A 27,075-nucleotide genomic window follows, 5' to 3' on the forward strand; every position below is an offset into this window, starting at 1 on the left:
GTTTCCTCATGTTCATGTGGACCCTCCCGTGTCTCAGTTTGTGCCCGTTGCCCCTTGTCCTGTCACTGGGCACCAATGGAAAGAGGCCCCATCCTCTCTGCACCCTCCCGTCAGGTGTTTATGGACGCTGGTGAGAGCCCCTGAGCCCTCTCCAGGTTGAACAGTCCCAGTTCTCTCAGCCTCTCCTCACGGCAGGGAAGCTCCGGGCCCTGAATCATCTCCATGGCCCTTGGCTGGACTCTCTCCAGTCTGTCCGTGTCTCTCCTGCACTGGGGAGCTCAGCACTGGACCCAGTGCTCCAGGTGTGGCCTCACCAGTGCTGGGCAGAGGGAAGGATCAACCTCCCTCAACCTGCTGGTGAGGCTTTGTCTAATGCAGCCCAGGACACCACTGTCCCCCTTTGTGACAAAGCCACACTGCTGGCTCCTGGTCACCTTGGTGTCTACCAGGACCCCCAAGTCCTTTCCTGCCAAGCTGTTCTCCAGCTGGGTGGCCCCAGCACATACTGGTGCCTGGGTTGTTCCTCCCCAGGGCCAGGACTTTGCCCTTCTCCTTGCTGAACATCAGGAGGGCCCTGTTGGTCCATTTCTCCAGCCTGACTCCTGTCCCCACACCCACCCAAACGGTCCCCACACCCACCGGGAACACTTTCCCCAGGCAGACGAACACATCTTACATGGAATTATCTGAAGCACTCTGTTCTTCTTCATGTTTGCTGGCAAGTTGCCTGTTCTCATCTTGTCATTCTGAATTTTGATTGAAGTGAGCTTCTGCAGAGGAGAGAGAGAAAGCAGAGGGACCTTTCAGAGCCACCCAGCACCAGGCGAGGACATGGTGGTTCTGGGAGCACCATCTGAGCAGATCCACAAGGACAACAGCCATGCTCACCTTAAACTCCTCTTCCAGCCCGTTGCTGCTGGTCCCTGGCACTTTGTTGTAGATCTTCTGGAGGTGAATCTCTAACGAGGTCACCTCCAGCTCCGTGTCACCGTAGAGATAGTGCTCCAGAAGTGCTTGGTATATGAATACATACTGCATCTGCAAGGGTTGCAGGGAGAAGCCGTGAGTCTCTGCACACATGCTGGCTGCAAACCCACCTCCCCACTGTCCACCTGTGTCCGCTGGGCAAGTGGCCACCCCTGAGACCCCAGAAAAGTGGGTGACAACCTTTCTGCTGCTGTATGGGGAGTGGGAACGTATTTGCTACATCACACAAAACTGACATGACACAAAACTTTCTCCAAGTCTGGAGAACAGGAGCTGAGAGGAGACCTTCTGATCTCTGAACTGCCTGAAAGGAGCTTGGAGCCAGGGGGGTCGGGCTCTGCTCCCCAGGAACAAGCGCCAGGAGTAGAGGAAACAGCCTCAAGTTGTGCCAGGGGAGGTTGAGGTTGGATGTGGGGAACAATTTCTTCCCCAAAGGGCTGTGGGGCATTGGAACAGGCTGCCCAGGGCAGTGCTGGAGTCACCATCCCTGGAGGGTTGGACAGATGGAGATGAGGTTCTCAGGACATGGGGCAGTGCCAGGGGTGGGTTATGGTTTGACTTGATGTTAAAGGTTTTTTCCAACCAAAATGATTCTGTGATTCTATGAAGAGGATTAAAAAAAGCAGGATCCAGCAAAAGGCTCACATCATGCTGCATCCTTCCAAACCGAGGGATGACACTCAACCCTCGCGTGGGCTTCGCTGCAGGCCGGCACTGACAGTGCAGACCTCCGAAGTCGAAATAAAAGTGCGGTAGCAGCTCACTTACATCTGTCTGTACCATCTGGCAGCGCTGAGCCCGGATCCGGCTCACGAAGCCATAAACGTCCACCTTCCTCTCCGCGTGCATCATGTCCAGCATGGCATCGATGACGATAAAAGTGCCTGTGCGTCCCACCCCGGCACTGAAAGAGCAGAGGGGACAAGTGGTCAGTGCAGCAGTGTTGGTGTTGAGGTCCCTTGTGGAGTGCCCGGGAGTGAGCCAGACGCTTCCCAGCAGTGAGTAAATAGCAACATCTGTTTCGGAGACGAGAGGGGTTCTCAGCCTGGTGTTCGGCGTTGCCTGGGTTTTGCAGAGAGAGGCACAGAGAATCTCCAGCAACCGCTGTGGCCAGAGTGCATGAGGACACCAAGCAGAGTGAGCCCCTGTCAGTGCTTCAAAGGGGCCGATAAGAAAGGTGGGGACAGACTTTTCAGCAGGGTCTGTTGTGATAGGACAAGGGGTGATGGTTTTAAAGGAGGGAGATTCAGGCTGGATATGAGGAAGGAATTGTTGGCGCTGAGGGTGGTGAGAGCCTGGCCCAGGTTGGGCAGAGAGGTGGTGGATGAACCATCCCTGGAGACATCCCAGGCCAGGCTGGACGGGGCTCTGAGCAACCTGAGCTGGTGAAGATGTCCCTGCTCATGGCAGGGCTGGCACAGGGGGAGCTGGGAAGGTCCCTTCAACCCAAACCATTCTATGATTCTGTGACTCTATGATTAGGAAGAGTGTGACCAGCAGGTCGAGGTAGGTTATCCTGCCCCTCTCCTCTGCCTGGTGAGGCTGCATCTGGGACCAGTTCTGGGCTCTCCAGTTTAAGAAGGACAAGGAATTACTGGCGGGACTCCACCAGACGCTACAAAGATGGAGCATCTTTGGGCCTGGAGCTTCTTTCTTATGACAAAAGACTGAGAGAGCTTGGTCTTCTGGAGAAGAGAAAGAGAGGGACCTTATCAATGCTGATATATAGCTCCAGGGTGGGTGTCAGAGGATGGACCAGACTCTGTTCAGTGGTGCCCAATGACAGGGTGAGGGACAATGGGTACAGACTGAAACACGGGAGGTTCCGTCTGAATATGAGGAGAAACTTCTTTCCTGTGAGGTGCCAGAGCCTGGCCCAGGCTGCCCAGAGAGGCTGTGGAGTCTCCTTCTCTGGAGACATTCAAACCCACCTGGACACGACCCTGTGTGATCTGCTCTGGTGACCCTGCGTGAGCAGGGGGGTTGGACTGGGTGATCTCCAGAGGTCCCTTCAACCCAAACCAGTCTGTGATCTTGTGATTCTGTGATCATCCCTGCCTTCAACTGTGGGGCTTTCCCTTACCAAAACACGGACAGGAGGCTCTGTGGCTCCCCCAGCCTTGCTGCTGTGCCTGAACCCATCCCACAGGAGGTCAAACACCATAGTCCCTGCTCTCAGTCCCGCTGTCAGCTGAGTTCTGCGTTCTCACAACAAGGGATGTTGCCCTCACATGCCCAGGGCAGTGGAAATCCAAGGGAGATGCCACCAACGTCCAGCTGTGGTGTCAAGCTTGGCTCACTCAGCACCCATCTGACCCAAACCCAGCATGAGCTGTTCACACCATCACATCAGTGATTCCAACAAGTTCCTTCAATTCATATGCATTTTTTTAACGTTCCTGTGTGGAGCATTCCCATTTAACACAGGAAAGTTAAATAAAAAAGAGCAGGACGTACCTGCAGTGCACGACGATCGCTCCTGCATATTGGGGGTTACACGTCTTCACCTTCTTCAAGAACTTCAGCATCCCGATGGGGGTGAAGGGGACCCCAAAATCGGGCCAGCTGGTGAAGTGGAACTGAGTCACCAGGCGCTGAGGCTTCTTGTTCGTGACATCGCCAACCTGAAGGGAAAATGTGCCTATACTCAGATTTTCCTTTTTTCCCCCAAAAGCGAGGGTAGACAGGGAGCTGCAGTCCCAAGACTAGAGCTGGATGGCTTAAGAAGAACTAGCTGAAAGGGCACAGACCCAGGCTCCAGACCCAAATTAATCTCCAAAAACATGACATTTTAATCACCCGGCATCACATCCCACCTCCTGGGGGTGAGAGGTGCCATCCTGGCCTTGGCTGTGGCTCCGACCTGCCAGAAGCTGCTGTTTCATTCTCAGTGAGCTCAAACAGAAGCTGCTGCTTCATCCTTCCCATTCCTCTGTCCACAAGGCCCTCAATTAAAGGCAGCGGAGGAAACCACCCCATGTCTGGGCCATCAGAGAGAGGGGTGAGGCTCAGGAGAACCCCGCTCAGGGTCCACATGGGTTTTCAACCACCAGCTCTTCCTTGCTGGCCTCTGAGATCAGCAAGAAAATAAACAGAGTGACTAAAGCACCCAGAGCCTCCTCAGAGGATGAGAAAATGTAGCAACAGATGGGAAAACAATCAGAACCAATGCATGCGGTGCTGGATTTTGTCTCTGTATCTGATTATTTGCAGGCATTGTGTATCTGTGGGGGAGAGGAGGAACTGATACTGGTAACAATAATGAGGTAGAAAACAGTAATGAGGAAGAAATTGTTGGCCCTGAGGGTGGTGAGAGCCTGGCCCAGGTTGGCCAGAGAGGTGGTGGATGAACCATCCCTGGAGACATCCCAGGCCAAGCTGGACGGGGCTCTGAGCAACCTGAGCTGGTGAAGATGTCCCTGCTCATGGCAGGGGTGGTACTGGGGGAGCTGGGAAGGTCCCTTCAACACAAACTGTTCTGTGATTCTATGAACAGCAAGTCGACTGAATTTCAGCCCTTGGGTACTCCAGCACCTCCGCTCTCAGTACAGCCACACAGTAACTGCTGGGAATGGGCTCCCAGGTCAGTAAATTCTTAATAGTTCTGGTTAAAAATGGGTGTTTGGGTCATTTCATCCCAGCTCTGCTCTCACGGCACCTCAGAGGAGTTGAGGAAAAGCTGTTGGATGCCCAGTGTGGAGAGGGAAGGGATGGGATGGGGTGGGGTGGGATGGGACAGGAGACATGAGCCCTGGCACCTGCTGGATGCAGAACTTGCGCACGGTGTAATCCACCAGGACCGTCACGTCCTCCACGGACACTCGGATGTTCCCGTAGGTCCAGCAGCCCTGATCCGGCCAGTACTGAGCACATTTACACTGCGGGGAGAGAAAACAGGAGCAGGTGAGCTCCGGTCCCTTGGGATCGGCTCCAAGACATGCCCATGGACATGAGATGTGCCAGGCTGGGATGAAGCTGGGTTAGATACCAGCCCACGAAGCCTCCTGGCACCTACCTCTTTCCTCTCTTTCAGGTTGGTCACCATGACAATTGTCGCTGTGTTTTGCTCCCAAATCATCCTCCAAAAATCATTCACGGTTTCTTCCTTTGGTCCTAAGAGGGAGGTAAAAAAAGAAATGTTGTCTTTGGGATCAACCCTTCAAGTGTTGGGACTGAAACCCAAATGTGCGAAGTCACACGTCGTTGGATGATGCAACACAATTTGGCCAATAGATGTCAGCACAGGAGGTGTTTTGGTGTCCAGGAATGGCCACTAAGCCAAGGAACGATCCTATCACACAAGAGCTGAGCTTTTTGGGTATGTTTTATGATGTAATTTTTAGCTCAAGAAGGGGAAATCAGACAAATGGAGCATGGAAACCACTTGCCCAAGGTCACCCAGGGAAATTGTGTCCGTCGTCGCAGAAGCGCTGTCCCTGAGCTTTGTGCTTTAACCAGCCATGTTCCTTTGGACCAGGGGAGCCCACAGGGTGTTGTGCTGTGGTTAAACCAGCACAACTTTGCAGAGCAGAAGGACCCCAGCCCAACCTCCACCAGCCAGAGCTGTGGGAATAACTGAGCATTTACCTTGTGCAGCAATGAACTTGTTTTTCTCTTGGTACCCCTGTAGAGAAAAAGAGAGACAAATGAAAATATAAGGATTTTTCTAATGAGTCGTGAAATGCATCTCCATCATTAACAAACTGAGCCATTGCCTGCTCTGTTGCTCACTCCCTGCAGCCTCCAAGGCGAGAAACAGGACTGATGGGGGGGCAGAAATAGTGGAAAATCCCTGTGCAAAGGGTCCTTGTCCCAAGGAAATGCTTCCCATGCTCAGGTAATGGGGGAATCACCCCATTTTTTGGCACAGGGCACTAATGCGGCAGTGCCCAACAGCCCTTCCACTGGGACCAGACCCTGCATCCAGAGCATCCCACGAAAATCAGGATTAATCTTAAGGAGATCGGGCTGTTGAACTCCTGAGAATTGATTTTGTGTACTTCCTAATGGATATTTATTTACTGCTGAGCAAAGGATAAAGCTCTTTTGGGTCTTGCTTTTCTTCACATGCCTCCTTCTCTCTCAAAGTATGATTTATTTGAGCTATATGTTGATAATCATATCGGACTCATCTCCTCCTAGGAGCAGAGCAGGGCAATGTTGCTTTGATTTCAGCTGCATCACTTGATTTCTTTTTCATGCCCTTCCCAGGTCCAGGCCTGTGAGCTGGGAAGTACCGATGATTAACCAGCCACACCACTCATCAGCGGTAATGAGAAATCCCCAATTCCTGCAGGAAGAGTTTCCAAACCCCTTCCAAACCAACCAGCTCGGTTTTGCAGCACTCTGAGGAGTGTAAGTGTGGAAAAGAGAGGTGGGAAGAGATGTGACTGTGGCAAAACCACCGAGCGATGGCAGAGATACAGCCAGGATCTATGAGTCCCAGCTCCCGGCCTCTTATTCCAACCACTTTTGTCTGGGTTTACAACATGAAGTGGAGCACAGTGAGCTCTGTCATGGCCACACAAAGGTTACGAGATCAAAAATCAGTGTAATTTATTGCTCTGGAGGTGCTGGGGAGATGTTAATGTAGGTGGTAGCACAAATCACATCCCATAAAAGCTCCACAATCCTGGGGGTACCAGGCATTGTTGGCTGGGGCTCAGCTGGTGGAGATTTCCCCTTCAAATGACAAAACTCACGTTAATGAAGGAGGCGTTGATGTAGTCGGAGTCAGGAACTCCTTCAACAGGAGTCAGGTGAACCCTGGAATGATCATCTGGAAGCAAATTAAAACTCTGCATTAAAAACAACTCCCTCCACGCAGCCGGTATCTGGTGTAACGAGAAAGCCGGGTGTTGGAGTGGGGCCTGGGCAGACACAAACACCTTTATGCCCCCAAATCCTTCTCCCTTAAGCCTGGAGAGGTGCTAAACCTCACCCAAGAAGTTCTTCACCTGCAGAGCACTCACATTTGAGGAAGCCCCAAGCCAGCCTGCTGCCCCACACCACCCATTTCAGCATTTCCCAACCGCTTTGTTTGCCACAACCTCCTGCTGCTGGTGGCTCCAGGGAGCTCCTCCTTGTAGATATCTAAAGCTAAAGGAGATGCAGCCACGCATCTGGGATGGGAAATGACCTCAACTACATCCTCACCCATCCCAGAAAAAGGAATGGGGATCTCAAGATGTGTTCCCCTCAACCCAGCCCAACCAGCTCTGCTACCTACAGGGCAAAATGTTGACGTATCTGTTCTTCTCCTTGTTCTCCTCCTTGGAAGCAGCTTCGCACGTGGCCTGGATAGGACACGCTGGGAGAGCCTGAAACAGCAGAAAAGGGGTTTTTCTGTGATGTTTGTACTCATGGCACAGCAGTATCCACAACACAGCTGGCACATCGGCGCATGCTGTATCTCAGCATCCCCTTCAGTCGTGTTCCCACCACCCACAGCCCTTACCTCCACCCCAACAACAGTTCCTTGTTCCCACCACGCTCAAGGAGACCATTCATGATGGACCAGAGAGAGCAAATCGCTTCGAAAAATGTGACATCTGGAACATCAGGACCCACTGACACAAGGTGGCAGCAAAGCCTCCAACACCAAACCTACCAGTACAGGGACGCAGGAGCTCGATTCTGCCCATAGAGGCTCCTGCTGAGATTTCCTCCATTAACAACAATGCTAAAACTAATTAAACCCCTGCGATGTACCCCCATGGCCCAAGCACACCCCGTGATGGGAAGGAGCATCCATGCAGGGAGTTATTTTCCATCCAGCAGCGTCAGGAACTGGTAGGTTGGGGGTGCTGGGGTCATGGGCGATGCTGTGTTGGTCACGTTTTGGGTTCGAGCAGAGGATGTGCCTCCCCAGAATGGTTATTCCACGATCTCTTCGAACAGAGAAGGGGATGAAAAGTTATTGGAGGGATTCACCATCCTTTCCAGCTGACAGGACAGACGTGTTTCAGCAGCGGAAGTCTTTGAGGCTTTATTGGTATTATTTATAACCTGAAAACCTCATCTCCCCGGGGTTTCATTCCACCTATCTAGTTTCATCGGAGTGTGGCCAGGAACAGTATCAAGTTGTGCAGCAGCTGGAGAAACTCAAGTGGCTTTTTCTGTTTTGATCTTCTCATCATCCTCATATTGTCACATCACACCTTGGACCTCAGGTTTTAGGTATTTGCAGATGACACCTCTGCAGTGCAGACAACCGGATTAACAGATTTGCTTTAATTAGGCTGCTGGAGAGTTCAGGGAGTTCAGCATCTCCTACATTATGTGCTGGGATACACCAGTTATTTAACTCTGTCCCCTGCCTACTTTTGTCACGCCAAGGTGAAACAGGTTTATCGCCACAAGAAGTTGCAGAGCTCAGCAACGTCAGGAAGAGGTTGTGGCTCAGAAGAGACGCTCCAGCATGGTGGGATAACCACAATACCTGAATTATTCCTCACTCTCTTGTCCGATAAATTGCCATCATTCTGCTTCAGGGTTAACAGCTCATTGAAACACATGGGGTCATTTCTGTTTCTCTGTCAGAGCTCTTGTTTTGGTTCTTTGTGGATTTAAGATGATGACAGGCCATTCACATTGGCGATGTTTCCCTCGTAGCCATGAGGAGCAGGAGGATGGAGGCAGCTCCTGGGAGGAAAGCAGCCAGCAGGGAAGCTCTGGATGATCCCAACATCTCCAGGACACGTCCTGAACCCAAAAAGTGTAACCTCATAGTGCTGCTTGCTAACAAACCTCTGCTCTCTGTAGCGCATGTGAGGGGTAGCGGCTTTTCCACCCTCCCAGCAGATTCATGGACAGAATCCTCCCACCTCGCAGCCCTTTGAGAAACCCCTGAGGACCAAGCAGACCATCAGTCCCTCTGTGACGCTCTCAGAGAAGCTCTTTTGAAGCACGGCATCCAGCAGCAGCACTGTTATTTGGTCGATTCGGTTTCCCAAGCCAGGTACCACAGCGCACCACAGCTCTGATGTATCCAAAATTCTGTTCCTGCTCTACGAAGCGAGACCAGAATTTTCCCTGTTCTCCATCTTAAGCCCGACACCGAGAGCAGCCTGTGGGATTTAAGAGCGAGAAGTGAAGGCACTCACGTTGAACTCCTCCCGAAAGAGCTTGTTGTCGTCGGCCATGCGGCGGTTGATCTCCTCCTCCAGCTTGTCGACGGGCAGAGGCGGGTACTTGCGGTTGGTGCTGGGGGAGCGGGCGAGCAGCGGCATGCTCTGCGGCTCTGCAATGACACCCCCAACATCAGAGCTGCCCACCCAGCCCAGAGCTCACCACACCCGGCTGGGCACAGGGACCTCGCACACCCCACAATGTTCACTTTTAGGGCCAGCTCGCATCCTCACTGCCCTGTATTTTCATAGAACAGTTTGGGTTGAAGGGACCTTCCCAGCTCCCCCAGTGCCACCACTGCTATGAGCAGGGACATCTTCACCAGCTCAGGTTGCTCAGAGCCTTGTCCAGCCTGGTGTTGAACACCACCTGGTCTTTTGCTCTTCCCATGGACAGTGCACAGAATACAATGAAAAGTTTTCAGTACACTGTGGCTGAGCATTATGCTGTTGGAGAGGCAGGACAGGACAATGAGGATCAAGTTTAACAACCCCACTTAATGCTACAGGCTTGGGGAAGAGCGGTTTGAAAGCTACCTGGCAGAAAAGTCCCTGGGGGTGTTGGTGACAGTGGTTGAACATGAGACAGTGTGTGCCCAGGTGGCCAAAAAGACCACGAGCATCCTGGCTGGTACCAGCACTGGTGTGGCCAGCAGGCCCAGAACAGTGACCGTCCCTGTGTTGGGATCTGGGGAGGCCAAACCTCAAATCCTGGGGTCAGTTTTGGGCCCCTCACACCAAGAAAGGCCTTGAGGTGCTGGAGCGAGTTGAGAGAAGGGAACGAAGCTGGTGAGGGGCTGGAGCACAAGTGTGATGGGAGCGGCTGAGGGACCTGGGGGGTTCAGCTGGAGAACAGGAGCTGAGGGGAGACCTTCTGATCTCTGAACTGCCTGAAAGGAGCTTGGAGCCAGGGGGGTCGGGCTCTGCTCCCCAGGAACAAGCGCCAGGAGCAGAGGAAACGGCCTCAAGTTGTGCCAGGGGAGGCTGAGGTTGGATCTGGGAACAATTTCTTCCCCAAAGGGCTGTGGGGCTTTGGAACAGGCTGCCCAGGGCAGTGCTGGAGTCACCATCCCTGGAGGACTGGACAGACGGACATGAAGTTCTCAGGACATGGGGTAGTGCCAGGGGTGGTTTATGGTCAGACTTGATGATCTTGAGGGTCTTTTCCAACCAAAACTATGATTCTAAGTCGTCAACACTGGGGGGTGAAGATCCCCTTGCTGTGAATTCAGATTCCACCCTCACTCACACGCAAGGTTTGGCCCCATCACCCTGACGTGACTCCCAGGCAGACACAGCAAAGGCAGCTGCTGCTTGTGGGTCCTCAGCAAAGCCAAGAAAGCCCATGGCAGGTTACACCAACACACCCCACAGTTTATGAAGTTCACACCTTTACTCACAAAAATGTAAAACAGGTAGGGAAGCTTTTAGCTGCCAACATTAGAAAAAGGTGCTGATTTTCAGTTAGTGCTCGCTCCAAAGGTGTTTGGTTTATGTGGAGGGAGCTCAAGAGAAGGATCTGAACTGTTTCTAAGGGGTGGTGGATCTTGTTCAGCTCTTACTTTGGTGCCTACATTATAGCAAGCTTGCACAAGGCTTTACAATTGCATTTATACATCTTAAGAAGGTTCAAAAAGGTTTTTATAAAGAAAAAAACAACGTATTCCCTGTTTTCTCTCAGAAATGTTAGTTTGGTGCCTACAGTTAGCGTGAAGATCTGCATGGGGGTTTTAATCCTAATCTGAAAGGGTACAAGGATATTTAATTATTCCTCAAATACGTAATTTTTCAATAAAAAGTTTCTTGGGGCAAAGAGATATTGTGAAAACTCAAGAGGAACAGTGAATAGTTTGGTGTTGGAAGTGATCACCCCTCTTAATATTCACCACGTGCGGGCAAACATTTTGTCTCTGAAATGAGCTGGGAAGCGGGATTTTCATGCTATAAAAGTTTTCCCAAAATCATGGAAAACGGGGCAAGTTCAGAACAAGAAAGAAATAAAAACGTAGATGAAAAAACCCTACTTTCCTATAAAAATATAAGGTGGGAGGACAAAGCTGTGGCATCCAGTTCACTGAGTCCCCAGGCGCTGTCATTGCATCCACAGGCTTTCCTAGTCTTCTGGTGTATAGTATTTATATTATTCCGGACTATTTATATATATTTTTAAATTTATTTATATTTAACTTATTCAGGACAATCTTCACATGCCTTCCCAAGATGAGACTTGGGGAACACAATCTTTATTTTCCTTTTTGCACATTTCCTGCAAACCAGTACTCGGTGTGTTCCCAGTTCCATTTGAGCTGCCCAGTAAAAGATGTCACGATGTTGGCCACATGCCCAACAAGTGTCTTATTGCTGTGTCAGAAGGGGGAAGACCCTGTGTGGGCAGCTCAGAAGGGGCACAAACCAACCTCGCTTCTGCCACTTCAAGGGTTTTATGTCATTTTCATAATTTTTAACGGTTTTTAGGAGAATTTCTCATTATTTCACTAGGTGATTTCAGTTGGTTCCAAGCAGGGTAAAAACAAAAGGTGAAGATATTCCATTGTTACCCTGAAGAACATTTGCGTTGACCCGTTTCGATCCGAACAAAGCTTATTCCTCCTACAAGATGAGGTTTTTACTCCCCATTTCGCGCCCATGTGGGTCTCACCTGCATCATCCGTCCGGCCATTGGTCAAGCGAAAGGAGTTGGAGTGACTCCCTGCTTGCTTGTACTTCTTGAACCTACCAACGACAAGGGAATGGAGAACATCAGTAGATACACAGAATCCCAGAATCCCAGAATGTCAGGGATCGGAAGGGACCTGGAAAGCTCATCCAGTGCAATCCCCCCATGGAGCAGGAACACCCAGCTGAGGTTCCACAGGAAGGTGTCCAGGCGGGTTTGAATGTCTGCAGAGAAGGAGACTCCACAACCTCCCTGGGCAGTCTGGGCCAGGCTCTGACACCCTCACCATGAAGAACTTTCTTCTCCAATTTAAGTGGAACCTTTTGTGTTCCAGTGTGAACCCATGACCCCTTGTCCTACCATTGGTTGTCACCAAGAAGAGCCTGGCTCCATCCTCCTGACACTGCCCCTTTCCATATTGATCCCCGTGATCCTCAGTCTCCTCTTCTCCAGCTCCAGAGCCCCAGCTCCCTCAGCCTTTCCTCACACGGGAGATGCTCCACTCCCTTCAGCATCTTTGTTGCCCTATACCACCAAGAAGCACCTTCTGGATAAGAGATGCAGCCACGAAGGGTTTTCCTCACTTTATGGCTTGAGGAACCAGCTCCGAGATGTTCTGGGATCTCTAAAATCCCCCCCATGGGTGTAAACTTTAAGTGAAAGGCCGCAGGAGACCAGAGCGAGGTGAAAACCACGTGGAGAAGCTTTAAGGCTGTGTTTTATAGGGGACACCCCACGGAGTTCCTGCTCCACGGGCTGATTCAGTAAAGCAAATAAACCCCGGGCTGATCTGTCCTCCTGCAGCAAAACCCATCTCCACGTGCTTTTAACGGGAAGCAGATGCTTATGCTCCGTTTGCCCAAAATTCAGGGTTTTGCTGAATCACCGGGTAGGCAGCTGTGAACAGAAAGGCTTATTTTTTTACTTTATTAAGGGCTGGGAGCCAGGTGGGGAGGACTCGAATTCTGCTGCTGCCCAAATCCTGAGGCAAAACTCTCAGCGGGTTCCCCCTGCAAGGCCAGGAGACGAGAGGAATTTTTCCATCGCTAAGCAGAGAGTTTTATCTCTTTCTTTAATTTTGTTCTTACTTATTTAATCAGCAAATTGTTGAGTAAATTAAGATGTTTAGTGTGGGTGAGCTTTCTTAGCTGAGCAGATACACACTCAGGATCAGGGAATAGTACATTTTGAACAGCCCAGATGTTTGGATTTTTTGGAAAATGGACCTAAAAAGGCTATTTTTTTAGTTATAATTCCTGCTACAGCATCAGCTAATGCTCCCAACAAGCTCTGGTTGTACATAAGTCTGGTACCTCAGGCAGAGCTCGGCTCTGGATGCTGGATCACGTTCAATATCCAGGTGGGAATCCAAGAATAGCACACAAAGGACTTTCTGGTGCCATGTTCAAGTCCCTGGATTCAGGGACTTCAGTTCACCCTCAGCCTTGCAAGGAGACCGCACCTGCTTTTTAACAGCACTTGTGGGGCTTTGGTTTAATCCATCCTACCAAACATGACATTTTCAGTAGCAGAACAGGCATCACCCCACACAAGGATCAGCTTTATAGACAAAGGAATAAGCATCATTTACTAAATAATCACAAACATAATTTTCATTATCCTTACAGGTTTCTTTCGCAAACACCAGCTGTGTCAGCATTTAGCTTAGGAAACAGCACAAAAGGTTTATTCCTGTTCACTCGGTAATTAATTACTGCCAATTAAGGGAAGTCGGCATTAAAGCATTTCTTACCTTAACATGTACAGCACAATAATAATAAATACTATGACTAGAAGGGAAGACAGGGCCACCATCACAGCTATAATCGGAGTCTCATCTGCAATAGGAAAAGAGAAGTGGGGTTATCAACAGCGAAAATCAAGTGCCAACATTTAACAGGGCAGAGCTCTACAACTGCTGCTTGCAAAATATATTATTAATATTAATATTATTAATAGTATTAAGTAAGGTTCTGTTTCTCCAGTGGTGGTTCACCAGCCACCATTAGAAGTTTGCTCTGTCACCTGGGGATCTACAAAGTGTCTGCCTGAGACATAAGGATCCACATGAGCAGTTTCTAATAGGTCCATGAGTTTGGCCAAACACTATAAGGATCCTTTTGTAACAAGAGGTGAGAACTGTGGCACTTGGAAGATCCCACAGACCCTACATTATAAAAATAGTCCCGATTTTGCTGCTCTTTCCCCTTGGAAATATTGAGTTCGGGAGGAGGTGACATCAGAGGACCCATCGCGACACTTCTCAAGGGCAGGTGCTGCACAACTCCCTTGCAAACACCCTTAGATTAGGCACATCTGAGATGTTCCCATACTCTGAGACCCACAAGAAACTATTATATTAATAAGCTATTTGTAACTTGCCCTGGAGGTCAATGAAACAGTGTTTGGTGCAAGCAAATTATCCAGATGGGGTTGGAAGCCAAGCAATGCTATCCAGATCAGAAAACGACCCTGAAGGGCACTTTTTCCAGATAAATGAGGACGCAGAGAGGCCAGCTGGGGGTATTTCCATTGTCCAGCTTGCGCAGTCTGTCTGGGCCATGGTGCTGTGTCTAAAAGCCTCAGCCCCCCACAGACTATAGGGAAAGACCCCCTTTCCACCTTCTGCGCATCCATTTCCCTGCCAGGGCAGATCCCCACTCCACGTCTCAGCCAGCAGATTTTCTTAGGTGGGATTTAATCTTGTCCATCTCTGATGATGGAGCTATCGAGAGACACTCTGGTTGAGTTTCCGCATTTGTTCCTCTGTGGTTGTGAGGTCGAGAAATGTTCTTCTGACCCAAGTATAAGATTTTTGTCCAGCCTGGCCTGGGATGTCTCCAGGGATGGTTCATCCACCACCTCTCTGCCCAACCTGGGCCAGGCTCTCACCACCCTCAGGGCCAACAATTTCTTCCTCATGTCCAGCCTGAATCTCCCTCCTTTAGGTTAAAACCATCACCCCTTGTCCTATCACAACAGGCCCTGCTGAGAAGTCTGCCCCCATCTTTCTTATCAGCCCCTTTTAAGTACTAAAAGGTGCAAAAATTATTTGAATGCAAGGACCTGCTGTGGCAAATAAAAACATGAAACCCTCCTGGTCTTGCATGTCTTAGTTCTTTCCATCTATGCTTGGTAACTGCGTGAGCTTTGGTATCACCCACCACGAATCACAGAATCCCAGAATGTCAGGGATCGGAAGGGCCCTGGAAAGCTCATCCAGTGCAATCCCCCCATGGAGCAGGAACACCCAGCTGAGGTTCCACAGGAAGGTGTCCAGGCGGGTTTGAATGTCTGCAGAGAAGGAGACTCCACAACCTCCCTGGGCAGCCTGGGCCAGGCTCTGACACCCTCACCCCCAACAAGTTTCTTCTCCAATTTAAGTGGAACCTTTTGTGTTCCAGTTTGTACCCATGACCCCTTGTCCTATCACTGATTGTCACCGAGAAGAGCCTGGCTCCATCCTCCTGACACTCCCCCTTTCTATATCTGTAAACATTAATGAGTCCCCCCTCAGTCTCCTCTTCTCCAGCTCCAGAGCCCCAGCTCCCTCAGCCTTTCCTCACACGGGAGATGCTCCACTCCCTTCAGCATCTTTGTTGCCCTACACTGGACTCTCTCCAGCAGTTCCCTGTCCTTCTGGAACGGAGGGGCCCAAAAGCAAGACAGGGAAGGCAAAGCGACCACGGAGCATCTTAGCTCAACCTTGTGTCTCCTCTGAGGTGCTTCTCATTGACACCTCCGACCGTAACCATCACCATCATTCTGGCTGTAGGAGAGGACGCAGAGTTGCTTTGCCAAAGCCCACGGCGCTATATCCCCACTATGCACTGCTGAACCATTTTTCCTGCCTTGGCTGGAGTTAAGCTCAGCCTAACCGGTGCTGAGCTGGGCTGGGGCCGCTGCGGTAGCATCGGTTGGCACGAGATGTGATTTACGGGCAGGGTTTTGGCAGGGGTGCCTCTGGCAGCAGGATGCAGGGAGCCCGGGGGGTTGTTATTTTTTATTGCAGCCGTTCTTTCGACACATGTGGCGGGATGAGTTAGAGCTTTTCCACCGCGGGCAGTAACCGCCGTGCTGCCGGCCCACCCAGCTAAACCCAGGCAGGAAACAAGCTGGAGGGTCCCTGGCCGGTCCCTCCATCCCCGATGAGCGGTGCCAACCCCCGCCCAGCTCCCGTCCTGCTCAAGATCGGCCCTGGGGGTTTTACACACGTAATTCACTTGGAAAAGGGAGAAGAACTCAGCCCTTGGCTTCCCTGGGAGCATCCACCACGGTCCAGAGCCTGGGAGGCATCAGGATGCTGAAATCTTATCTTGGCACCTCTGAGGAGCCAGCAAACCACCTTCTGGTCTCCAGATATGCCTCCACTGTAGGTAGAGGTGCTATATAGCAGTCTATAGGCTGTCTCCTATACATTACACAGACCTGGGTGCAGCCACCTGGCAGAGGGACAGGGCTGAGGAGCCCTCCTCACTCATCACTGTCAGCTCCTGCCCACTAAACAGGACACAAATCCAGCAGACAAGAAACTGTGCGACCACAAGCAAAAAAATGGGGGCAAAAAGAATGGAAGGAAAGATTTAAGGTCAGTATTTCTTAAATAAACCCCCCAGGATATGAGATATGGAGCTCCTGGCAAAGCAAATCCTGTAAGGCATTGGAATGGCTGCCCAGGGAGGTGCTGGACTCACCGGCCCTGGAGGTTTTTAAACTGAGCTTGGCCACAGCACTTAGTGCCATGATCTGGTCAATGGACTGGAGTTGGACCAAGGGTTGGACTGGATGATCTCTGAGGGCTTTTCCAACCCAGTCCATTCTGTGATTCTGTGAAAATGGTTGCAGAGGGAGAGCAGAGTAGCAGCAAGAGCTTAAATCTCTGAGGTTTAAACCACATGCCAGCTGCGTTCCTTGCAAACATCACAAAGATCCCGTAGAAGCAGATCCCTGATTTAATCCTTGCTTTTTTTCCCCGCTGTATTTCCTTCCCAGTTGTGTTCAGGAGGTGGAAGAAGAAGACACCCCAGACACCGCAGCTCAGGATACACCAGCGTGTTCACAAAACTCCTTTAATCATTCCCTCAGGACTGTGTCACCCACATGTACATATTTTGCTTGAAAAAGGCCAGAGCTCCACTATAGTCTCATGAGGTTCAACAGGGCCAAGTGCAAGGTCCTGCACCTGGGTCGGGACAACCCCCGGTATCAACACAGGCTGGGGATGGAGGGATGCAGAGCAGCCCCCAGGAGAAGGACTTGGGGGTGCTGGGGGTGAAAGATGGGACATGAGCCACAACGTGCGCTTGCAGCCCAGAAGCCAAATCGTATCCTGGGCTGCATCCCCAGCAGCGTGGGCAGCAGGTGGAGGGAGGGGATTCTGCCCCTCTGCTCCGCTCTGCTGAGACCCCCCTGCAGTGCTGGTCCAGCTCTGGGTCCTCAGCACAGGACACACATGGAGCTGCTGGAGAGGGGGCAGAGGAGCCACAGGAATGACCCGAGGCTGGAACAGCTCTGCTGGGAGGACAGGCTGAGAGAGTTGGGGTGTTCAGCTGGAGAGGAGAAGCTCCGGGGGGACCTTAGTGCAGCCTTTCTGGACTTAAAAGAGTTGATAAGAAAGATAGGGACAGACTTTTGAGCAGGGCCTGTTGTGATAGGACAAGAGGTGATGGTTTTAAACTAAAGGAGGGAGATTCAGGCTGGACATGAGGAAGAAATTGTTTGCCCTGAGGGTGGTGAGAGCCTGGCCCAGGTTGGGCAGAGAGGTGGTGGATGAACCATCCCTGGAGACATCCCAGGCCAGGCTGGACGGGGCTCTGAGCAACCTGAGCTGGTGAAGATGTCCCTGCTCATGGCAGGGGTGGCACTGGGGGAGCTGGGAAGGCCCCTTCCACCCAAACCATGACACAATTCTATTCTATAACTCTCCAGTGCATGTTCAGTACACTGGGCAGCAGGAAGCCAACTGCTGTGGAGTTTACAAAGGTGAAACACCCATGAGAGCGATGATGGGAACACACAATGGAAGCTTATTTCTATAGGTAGCAACCAGAGCAGCTGCAGCTCCGCTCTCCCTGTTCCCACCCCGCTGAAGCAATGAGTAATTTTAGATATTCTGGTAGAAATGTCAGTTCTCAGAACTAAGAGATGGAAAAAAGCACCTAAGTGGTTTTATATGACAAGAAATGGACTTATGCTACTGTTTGCCAACAGAATTAAGGAGAATAATAATTATTCACATCATTTGCAGAACGGGTCCGGATCAAACAGGGTAGGTCACAGTCAATAAACACAATTCATAAGCAAAAAAAGAAAGACATTTCCTGAATGGCTTCTTAGACTCTGGTCATCCAAGTCTAGGGGTGGTAATGCTGGTATATTCAGAGCGTTCAGCAGGAACCTGTTGTATCTTATAGGACCTGTATGAATTAGTACGTAGAGCCCAACACAAATTAAGACATCAGTGTGTCACCAGCTCTTCTAAAGAGCCTGATTGGCTTTGTAAAAGCAAGTTTAGAATTGTCATAAGGAGAGGTATCTAATAGCAGAATACTTCTGGAAATGTCTTTACTGAGGGCTTGACCAAAGAGCAATGAAACATAAAATTCTTACCTCTTCTGTCAGAGTTACCTGCAGAAAAAGAAAACAAAAGTCTCTTAGCAACAAAGAAATATACATTTTAATAAGTCAGGGAGGATCAAAGAACAAGACAGTAACCAATTTAGTAACTCTCATCATCTTTATGTAAATCTTCCCTTTAAAACACCAGCTACAAAGCCAGGATGTTAACGAATAAAAAGCAACTTTTTATCAGCAGAGCAGGGAGTTATAACATCAAGAAACAAAACCTATTGCTCTCAATTGCTCACACACTCTGTTTGAGCCTATAACCAGCAAGTCACTGGTGTAATTCATTAGCACTTAAATATTAAGAGGTGACACTTGTGCATGATTTTAAAAGAGTGGCTGAGCCAAGAGTTCAATTAAGAGCAGGTGGGTTGAGGGATGGGACCACGAGCATCCCAGGAGAGCCTCCATGTGCTGTTTTACATGTGAAGAGCTATAGAACAGGGTTGAAGACAATCTTCGGAGGTTTGGAGAAGCAGGAACTGCTTGTACAACGTGTAATTCATACGGCGCCTTCTGCCTCTGTCCCTCTCCTGAGCATCACTTAATTCTTCCATGACCGAGATCCAAATTTCCCATTAACAGCAAGGGAAGTCCTAAAACTAATTTTGCTCCTTGACAAATGACTTGAAATAAAGAAAGAATCAGGTTTGGTCATTTGTTCTTGGAACTGACACTGAGTGAGAAGCCACATCTGGCCCCGATGGTGCAATGGCCAACGAGTCACAGCGCACACCAAGGGATTCACCCAAAACAGGGACTCGAGTCACAAAAAGAAGTAGGAAAGACACAAAAATGATGAATTCAGGCCCCTACCAGCAGACATCATATTACAAAATCCAGATCTTCACAGTAATTAAGGCTTTTGCCTCCATCGCTCCCACTGGAGGTGATGTTTATTCTAAACTTGCACCACATTACTGAGGTTACTCCGGACTCTTTCTGCACAAAAGCCTTGAGGGTTTGTGTTTGAGGGGAAGCTGGATGAGCTCGGGGATGGCAGGATGCTAAGGAAGCTGGGTTGCAAACTTCCTTTGGCCACATCCCTTCCTATGCTGATGGTAAAAACAACTTCACTGCAGCTTCAGGGGCTGCAGTTTCCAAACATGCCCAGCGAAGAGACCCCCAGCACCCAATGCCTCTTAGAAATTTGCTCTCAAGGAAGGTACACTTGACATCTCCCCGTGTTAACTCCAGTATTATCCTCTTTCAGTCTTTTCTACGCTACCACCAAGTTTCCCATTCTGGTTTTTCCACTAAATCCTGCACTACCAGGCTGGACGGGGCTCTGAGCAACCTGAGCTGGTGAAGATGTCCCTGCTCATGGCAGGGGTGGCACTGGGGGAGCTGGGAAGGTCCCTTCAACCCAAACTGTTCTGTGATTCTATGACCTCTAGCAGGCACTGCTATGTAATTGTTGCAACTCAGAGGCACAGAGCACCAAATCTGGGTCTCAACCAGCAATGGGCGAACCATGGCTGAAGAATCACAGATCAGCTCGGATTTTTGGTCACCTTGGCTTCTTTTTGTCTGATTTTTGCTCTTAAGCAATGCTGAGCAGCCAAACTACATCCTTAGGGGCAGTTTTATGATGTGCCAAGAAGGGAATGAGAGCAGGATGGCAAGGGAGGTAACTCCTGTTCATCCAGATCTTTCAAAGATGAAAGTAGCCCAAGTAACAGGGAAAAAACTGATAATGTGAGCATAGAGCTGCAGAATGGTTTGGGTTGAAGGGACCTTCCCAGCTCCCCCAGTGCCACCCCTGCCATGAGCAGGGACATCTTCACCAGCTCAGGTTGCTCAGAGCCCCGTCCAGCCTGGCCTGGGATGTCTCCAGGGATGGTTCATCCATCCCAACACCAGATGCATCGGTATATGCCAAACCGAGACATCCAGCGCATGGAATACTCTGCTCAATAAGGTCTCACCACGTTGCTCTTGGTGCTCACCACAGTGGAGCGAAAGCACCCTCAGATGGTTATCAAACCACGTGCAGCTTGTGTCTGCAGGCAGTTTGGAAGCCATCATCTGGAGGGCACAGATTACCCCACCATATGGGCCAGCACTGTCCTGCCACATCGTCCTTCATCCGCAGCTTGGCTAATTTTGGATAATGAACCAAATTAGGAGCTTTTCCCAGGAGCTGGATCTCACCCCTTGGTTGGCCAGCTCTAGTCTAAGCCTTAAATCCTTTGGGACCGGGCCTGCCTTGGTGTGCATGTGCTTGTGCAGTGCCAAAAAGCACGACAGTGGCTACCAAAATACAAATAAATGCAGAAACACTCTGGCTAAGCCAAGCTCTGCAGCTGAGCGGCAATCCCAAGTGATTTATTGTCCGCACAAACCCGTTACAGATCAACTTTTCAGCCAGCACCTGAGAGCTGCACAGCACCAGCCCTGTTTCATGTTCCGGAAACCACAAAAAGCGATGAAATTCATCTGTGACAATAGTGGAAGGAGATCCGAGGGTTTCTGGTGCCCCAGCGTCTTGGCAAGAAGCCCAAACCTTCAGCAGGATAAATCTCTTCTGATCTGGTCTCTTTGGGGAGTTATATTATTTCGTTATCACTGTGGAATTTGCCCCCGAGTGTCTTCTCATTCCCTTTTGTTCAACAAAACAAAAGAAGAGCAAAGAAACAAACCCATGGGCAGGAGAAGAAGAAGGTGGAGGAGATGCCTACCGTTGTGGGCAGCGGACGAGGTCTCCTGCGTGGTCACCGTCGCGCTGAAATTCCTCTCCGTCGTCTCCGCTTCCGTGCTGGGGAGAGCGGTGCGGGGAGCAGGGGACGTCAGGCTGGGGAGCGGGGAGGTGGCTGGTGGCACGGAGACAGTTGTCCCCAGGGTGGAGGTGTTGAGGCTGAGGGTGGTGGCGTTGGGGGACATCCCGGTGGCTGTGGTTGCGGGTGGCTTTGGTGCCAGGGTAGCGACAGTCACTGGGGTGCTAATGTTGAGGGTGATGCTGGAGCTCGCGGTTGCCGTCCCATCCTCAGGACGTGCTGTGGGAGCTTTGGTGGGGCTCCTGGGGGAGGTGGGTGCTGTCCTGGGTGGCTCTGCAGGAGGAGAAAACACAAGGGAACCTCCATGAGATAATTTCCTTCAGCACTGGAGGGCTTAGATGCTGGAGATTCGTGAAACTGTAACTAAAAACAGCCAAAAAATGTGAAATTTTGGGAATGCTTTGCACAGCACGGTGCTGCACACCTTATAAAAACAGTTGGTTGAATATATATTATGATATCAAGGAGCTACAAAGATTAAAGACCCTGTAAGAGAGGAACAATGTTTAGATTGATTTATAAGCACCTCCAGCCCATCGTTCTCTTTTTGACACTTTCTATTACAATGAAGCACAGGGCAGAAGCAATAACCCAGTGAGCACGTGAGCACTTACTCCTGTGATCCTAACAATGGTTTAGGGACAAAAGAGATAATGAGCATAGTTTACCTGTCGTCACGTTGTTAGCACCTATGCTTATCAGGCCACTTCCGAGCAAAAGGAGAAAGAACCACAAATCCATGTTGACCTGGGGAAGAGAGCAGAGAAGAGTTATTGAAACCCTCATGCAACGTCATCACAAACCGGGGACACCGCTGCGCATCTGGGGTGTGTGGAGCTGGAAGGGAGGAGTGGACGTGGCGCTGGAGTCCCTGCAGGGGACAAATGTCCAGGTGTTCCCGACTGGAGGGTGGTGAGAGCCTGGCCCAGGTTGGGCAGAGAGGTGGTGGATGAACCATCCCTGGAGACATCCCAGGCCAGGCTGGACGGGGCTCTGAGCAACCTGAGCTGGTGAAGATGTCCCTGCTCATGGCAGGGGTGGCACTGGGGGAGCTGGGAAGGTCCCTTCAACCCAAACTGTTCTGTGATTCTGTGGAGGGTGCACAAAGAGATCCCAGGTTGGTGGAGCAGCAAAGTGACCAGAAATGAAACAGGGAATTAGCAAACCGTGAGAGAGCATGAGAGAAACAAGCTATGAAGCTGAGAACCGAAGTTAACTAATTAGGATAATTTCTTAAAGGAAATGAATAACGTGTTCATAAAACGCTCTGCAAATGAGTCTACTTTGAGCCAACTGAAATGCAAAAGATGTGAAGACCACGGCAAGGAGCCTTAATCCAAAATGGCCATAAATCCCCATGAATAATAACCCGAGATCATCTGCAAGCGCAGGCTGCACGTGCGTTGTACCGTACGCTTCCTCCCAGGAAACATCCTACAAAATTACAGCCCAATGACCTCAGTGAAGTTGTCTCCCCCAGGCTTTCTGCCCCAGCCCTATTAAATACCAAGTTTTTATGGTGATTTCTTTCCTCTGTAGCCCTCAAAAACGCTCCTGAGAAATGAGCGCAGTTATCTCCTCCCAAACAGACACCGGTCCAGAGGCTGAGGCAAATGACAGCGAGATGTCAGACGTCACCGTCCTGGCCAAGAGAAAGCCCAAAGCTGCCAAGTCCCAGCGCCCGGGGCCTCCTGAGGTCGGGCCAGCATCTCGCATCTGCTACGAGCCCAGAGAGGGCTCGGGGGCGGCTTCGCTCCGTGCCAGCGGCCGGCAGCTGCCGTCCGACTCTCTCCTGTCCTTCAGGCTTCTGTCACGCGTCCAGCTGCACCTTCAGCATCACCTGGGAGGAGGCTGCGAGATCTCACCACCAAGTCAACTCGTCACGCTGCCAAGAAAGGGTTTTATTCCCCGCTACGCGGTCTAAGTCTCTCCCACTCTTACATACATCTTGTGTTGTTTGTTCTCATTCTATTTTATTTAAATCTGCTTCAGTCTAGACCCATCCCAAACTCCAGGCAGAAGGACAGTACTGAAGTCATCAAACAGTATCAGAAATACAAGATCCTCCCCACCCCACCCAGGAGTATCCTCCCACCAGCACCACCCGCTTACATGTTTTTCCTCCTCTCCAAAAGAAAACCTGGCAAAAATTGAACCTACTCAGTGTCCAAAAGGTCAGACAAACCCTGAACCAGAAGGAAACCAAGCTCCAGAGATAAGAGCTTTCCCTTGGTTCTTTCCACGAGTCGGGCAGGGCTTTCTCCAAGGGGTTCCACTGGTGTGAGCAGCCAACTTTCCAGTGGATTACTAATAAAACATCTGTCTGGATGAATCTGAACCAATTCAGTACTCCCATCGCTGGTGAGAGTGGGGCCTAGTCCCACGATGCCTCCCCGCGGCTCTGCTCCAGGGTGGGATGTCTGGGAATCCCGTAACTGGTGGGGTTTGGATGGCTCACTCCACTCCTGGAGCTTGTTGAGGCCTCTCACCAAGCTGAGGACCTGAGAAGGTCCTAATCCAAAGAGCTTTCCACCCCCCACCGCAGCATGAGAAAGGGAGCTCACAGAATCCCAGAATGTCAGGGGTCGGAAGAGACCTGGAAAGCTCATCCAGTGCAATCCCCCCATGGAGCAGGAACACCCAGCTGAGGTTCCACAGGAAGGTGTCCAGGCGGGTTTGAATGTCTGCAGAGAAGGAGACTCCACAACCTCCCTGGGCAGCCTGGGCCAGGCTCTGACACCCTCACCATGAACAAGTTTCTTCTCCAATTTAAGTGGAACCTCCTGTGTTCCAGTTTGAACCCATTACCCCTTGTCCTATCATTGGTTGTCACTGAGAAGAGCCTGGCTCCATCCTCCTGACACTCCCCCTTTCTATATCTGTAAACATTAATGAGTCCCCCCTCAGTCTCCTCTTCTCCAGCTCCAGAGCCCCAGCTCCCTCAGCCTTTCTTCACACGGGAGATGCTCCACTCCCTTCAGCATCTTGGTGGCTGCGCTGGACTCTCTCCAGCAGTTCCCTGTCCTTCTGGAACTGAGGGGCCACAACTGGACACAATATTCCAGGTGTGGTCTCCCCAGGGCAGAGCAGAGGGGCAGGAGAACCTCTCTGACCTACTGACCACCCCCTTCTAACCCACCCCAGGTACCATTGGCCTTCCTGGCCACAAGGGCCCAGTGCTGGCTCATGCTCACCCTGCTGTCCCCAGGACCCCCAGGTCCCTTTCCCCTACACTGCTCTCTAATAGGTTGTTCCCCAACTTATACCAGAACCTCGTGTTCTCCCCATGTTTAATTGCAACTGGGAAGTACATGCAGCTGAACCACCGGTGAGAATGAAAGCACCTCACTGCAAGGCACAGATGGTCCGAGCATCCCGCTGCAAAAACCCACAGGAGTTGGGTGCTCATTCCGATGTGACCCACGTGCAAAGGCAGAAGGTCCCCAAGCCCACGCTGGATGTCCAAGGAAGGTCACGGCGGCACTGATTTGCTCCTAAAATCTCACAGGGCTGATGAAGTTGCCAAGGTCTCAACATCACAACAGCTTCCCTCGCTGGGAATAACAACAAGACCAAGACCTGGCCCTTCTGCAAACATTATTAGGAGAAAAAGTGACTGTTCGCTGTGTTTTGATGAATATTTGCACAGAAACACCATTCTCATGGTTGGATGTGGCTCCTTTCCTCTTTCCCAACTCGTTTCTCCAAACAAGAGTTCCTATTCCTTGGGCAACCTGTTCATTTGGGATCCTCATTTATTTGTGATCCTGTCCATTTGGGATCCCATTCACTTGGGACTCCCATCGATTTGGCATCCCATTGATTTGGGTTTCCCTTTCACTTGGGATCCCATTCATTTGGGATCACGTTCATCTGGGATCCCATTCATTTGGGATTCCCATTCATTCGGAATCCCACTCAATCGGCAGCAGTTTGCCCCCAGAGCAGACAAACCAGTCGCTAACTGGGATGCTCCCACTACACTGACATCCTACTCGCTCCTCACCTGGAGATCTTGCTCCTCACCATCTGGCTCATAATTCAGTGATCATTGGAAAACCACATAGAATCACAGAATTGGTTTGGTTGGAAAAGACCTTCAAGATTGAGTCCAACCATTAAGCTACCACTGCCAAGTCCACCTCTAAATGATGTCCCTAAGAAACTAGAACCACATAGCTCTTAATCTCTTCCAAGCCTTTCTTAATGCCTTGAAGGATCTTTCCGAGCTGGCTGCTCCTGCTCTTGCATCAGATCCCAGGGGAGCGACAATTTGCTCATGGTCACTCAGCAAAGCGGGGACAGAACCAGGGGACCCGGTTCCTCTGCCATCTGTGGTCCCTGGAGCCCTTTTGAGAAGTTAAGGAAGGACAGACAGATGGGTTAACACAGACTGACTCCGCACGCCCTCTCTAAGTCCAACAGCTGGATGTCCCATTGGCCTCCAAAGGTCTTGTCCCTCATCCTCAAAACATTTTTCCCTTGGTACCAAAAGCAGTGGGTGGAAATAAGTAAAAACTGTGAATCCCCTTTCTTTCCACCCTCTGTTACAGGGAAATAACCCATGTACAATAATAAACGAGCTTGGTTTTATTTCCACGACCATGACCACCGTATGGATGAGAGCTGAAGGCAATTCCTGGACTGGCCATGGGTATCAGCTGGAAAACCCCTTTGGGATGGTGGGATGATTGTAGAATCATTTAGGTTGGAAAAGACCCTTAAGACCGGTGAGTCCGACTATGGGTGCAGGTCCCTCCTTCGCTGGGCCGGCAGGGATTACACCAGTGGCTGCCTGCCCTTAAAACCCCCTTGATATTACGTTTAATAAGTTCATTGATCCTTGACTGGATCGCAAGGGGAGAGAATACCAAATTTCCCCAAGGCTTGCCCCGTTTTCGTGGTGAAGGAGCTCTATGCAGATCCTTAGTTTTTATGGCTTTATTACTGTGAATATCAAAAGCACCAGGATGCCGGGCAGGCCCGAGAGCATCGCGGGAGCTGCTCCTGTGACCAGCTGCCAGCGCCGCTTTATCACCTTTCAAAATCCAGATCCGGAGCAGAGAGAGCAAACGCAAAAGCCTCAGCTCGCGGCTATTAAACACTCCCGATTCCCAAACGCAGAATAAATAAATGCCAGCGCTCCGGCGTTACCCGCTTCTGAACATAAAAAGGCCTCCAGAGTCCTACCCCGAAGCCGGAGAAACCCGAGTCTCCCTTCCCCCTCGGCTCTCGCCCCGCTGGTTTCGGAAACGGAGAGGAAATACTTGTAATGTTATCAACATAAACACAGCTCTTGGCCGGCTGCGACATCCTGCGAGCTCTGCAGAAAAACAGCCTGACGTCACGGCGCCGGCTCCGCCGACGAGAAAAGGAGCCGGATTCGGCACCGCTGCCCCGGCGCGTTGGGACGCTCGGCATCGCATCTTCATTTTCAACCTTCCTTTTCAAAAATCAGAGTTAGAAACCTGAATAATAGATATAGATATTTATACATACATGGTATATATGCATTGAGCTACCCCATACGCTGCTCGGGAGCTTCCTATAGGAAAGGCTGGATTTTAGGCTCCGGGATGCATGTTTTAAAATAAGTGGATTTTGGCAAGATGATCAATGCTGTTGGAGGAGGAGCGGGGGAAGGAAATAATCTCTTTATAAAATAATAAGTGGCTTAAAAATGGTCCTTGTGTGTGCTGCTGGAGGGGGGTTTGGCTGCGGGACCACCTCCCTGTGTTTCCAGAAAGCAACCAATTATTATGATTATGATTATTATTGTTATTGCTGCACAAACTGCCCTGATCTCACCCGGCGTCCACAATCGGAAGCAGGATTTACCCCACATCCGACATGCTCCTAACTCCTGGAAAATGAGACAACC

The 27,075-nt window shown here is 50.6% G+C and overlaps 1 protein-coding gene across 4 annotated transcripts in view; it reads right to left on the reverse strand.

The window, feature by feature from the left end:
• The window catches only part of PTPRA (protein tyrosine phosphatase receptor type A), a 127,988-nt gene that overhangs the window by 5,116 nt on the left and 95,797 nt on the right, over positions 1-27,075 (reverse strand). For all 4 annotated transcript variants that reach the window (XM_071808448.1, XM_065836767.2, XM_071808447.1 and 1 more), the window contains 15 exons: positions 21,863-21,941; positions 21,099-21,467; positions 18,403-18,420; positions 13,547-13,631; positions 11,776-11,849; positions 9,093-9,229; positions 7,217-7,307; positions 6,690-6,766; positions 5,575-5,611; positions 5,003-5,100; positions 4,746-4,865; positions 3,445-3,611; positions 1,756-1,891; positions 889-1,038; positions 677-770 (listed from right to left, as the gene is read on the reverse strand). In XM_071808448.1, coding sequence (XP_071664549.1) covers positions 677-770; positions 889-1,038; positions 1,756-1,891; positions 3,445-3,611; positions 4,746-4,865; positions 5,003-5,100; positions 5,575-5,611; positions 6,690-6,766; positions 7,217-7,307; positions 9,093-9,229; positions 11,776-11,849; positions 13,547-13,631; positions 18,403-18,420; positions 21,099-21,467; positions 21,863-21,941 — 1,732 coding nt within the window. The remainder of the gene's footprint in view (positions 1-676; positions 771-888; positions 1,039-1,755; positions 1,892-3,444; positions 3,612-4,745; positions 4,866-5,002; positions 5,101-5,574; positions 5,612-6,689; positions 6,767-7,216; positions 7,308-9,092; positions 9,230-11,775; positions 11,850-13,546; positions 13,632-18,402; positions 18,421-21,098; positions 21,468-21,862; positions 21,942-27,075) is intronic.

The sequence above is a fragment of the Patagioenas fasciata genome, chromosome 4 (genome assembly GCF_037038585.1).
Source record: "Patagioenas fasciata isolate bPatFas1 chromosome 4, bPatFas1.hap1, whole genome shotgun sequence".
NCBI classification, from domain to species: domain Eukaryota; kingdom Metazoa; phylum Chordata; class Aves; order Columbiformes; family Columbidae; genus Patagioenas; species Patagioenas fasciata.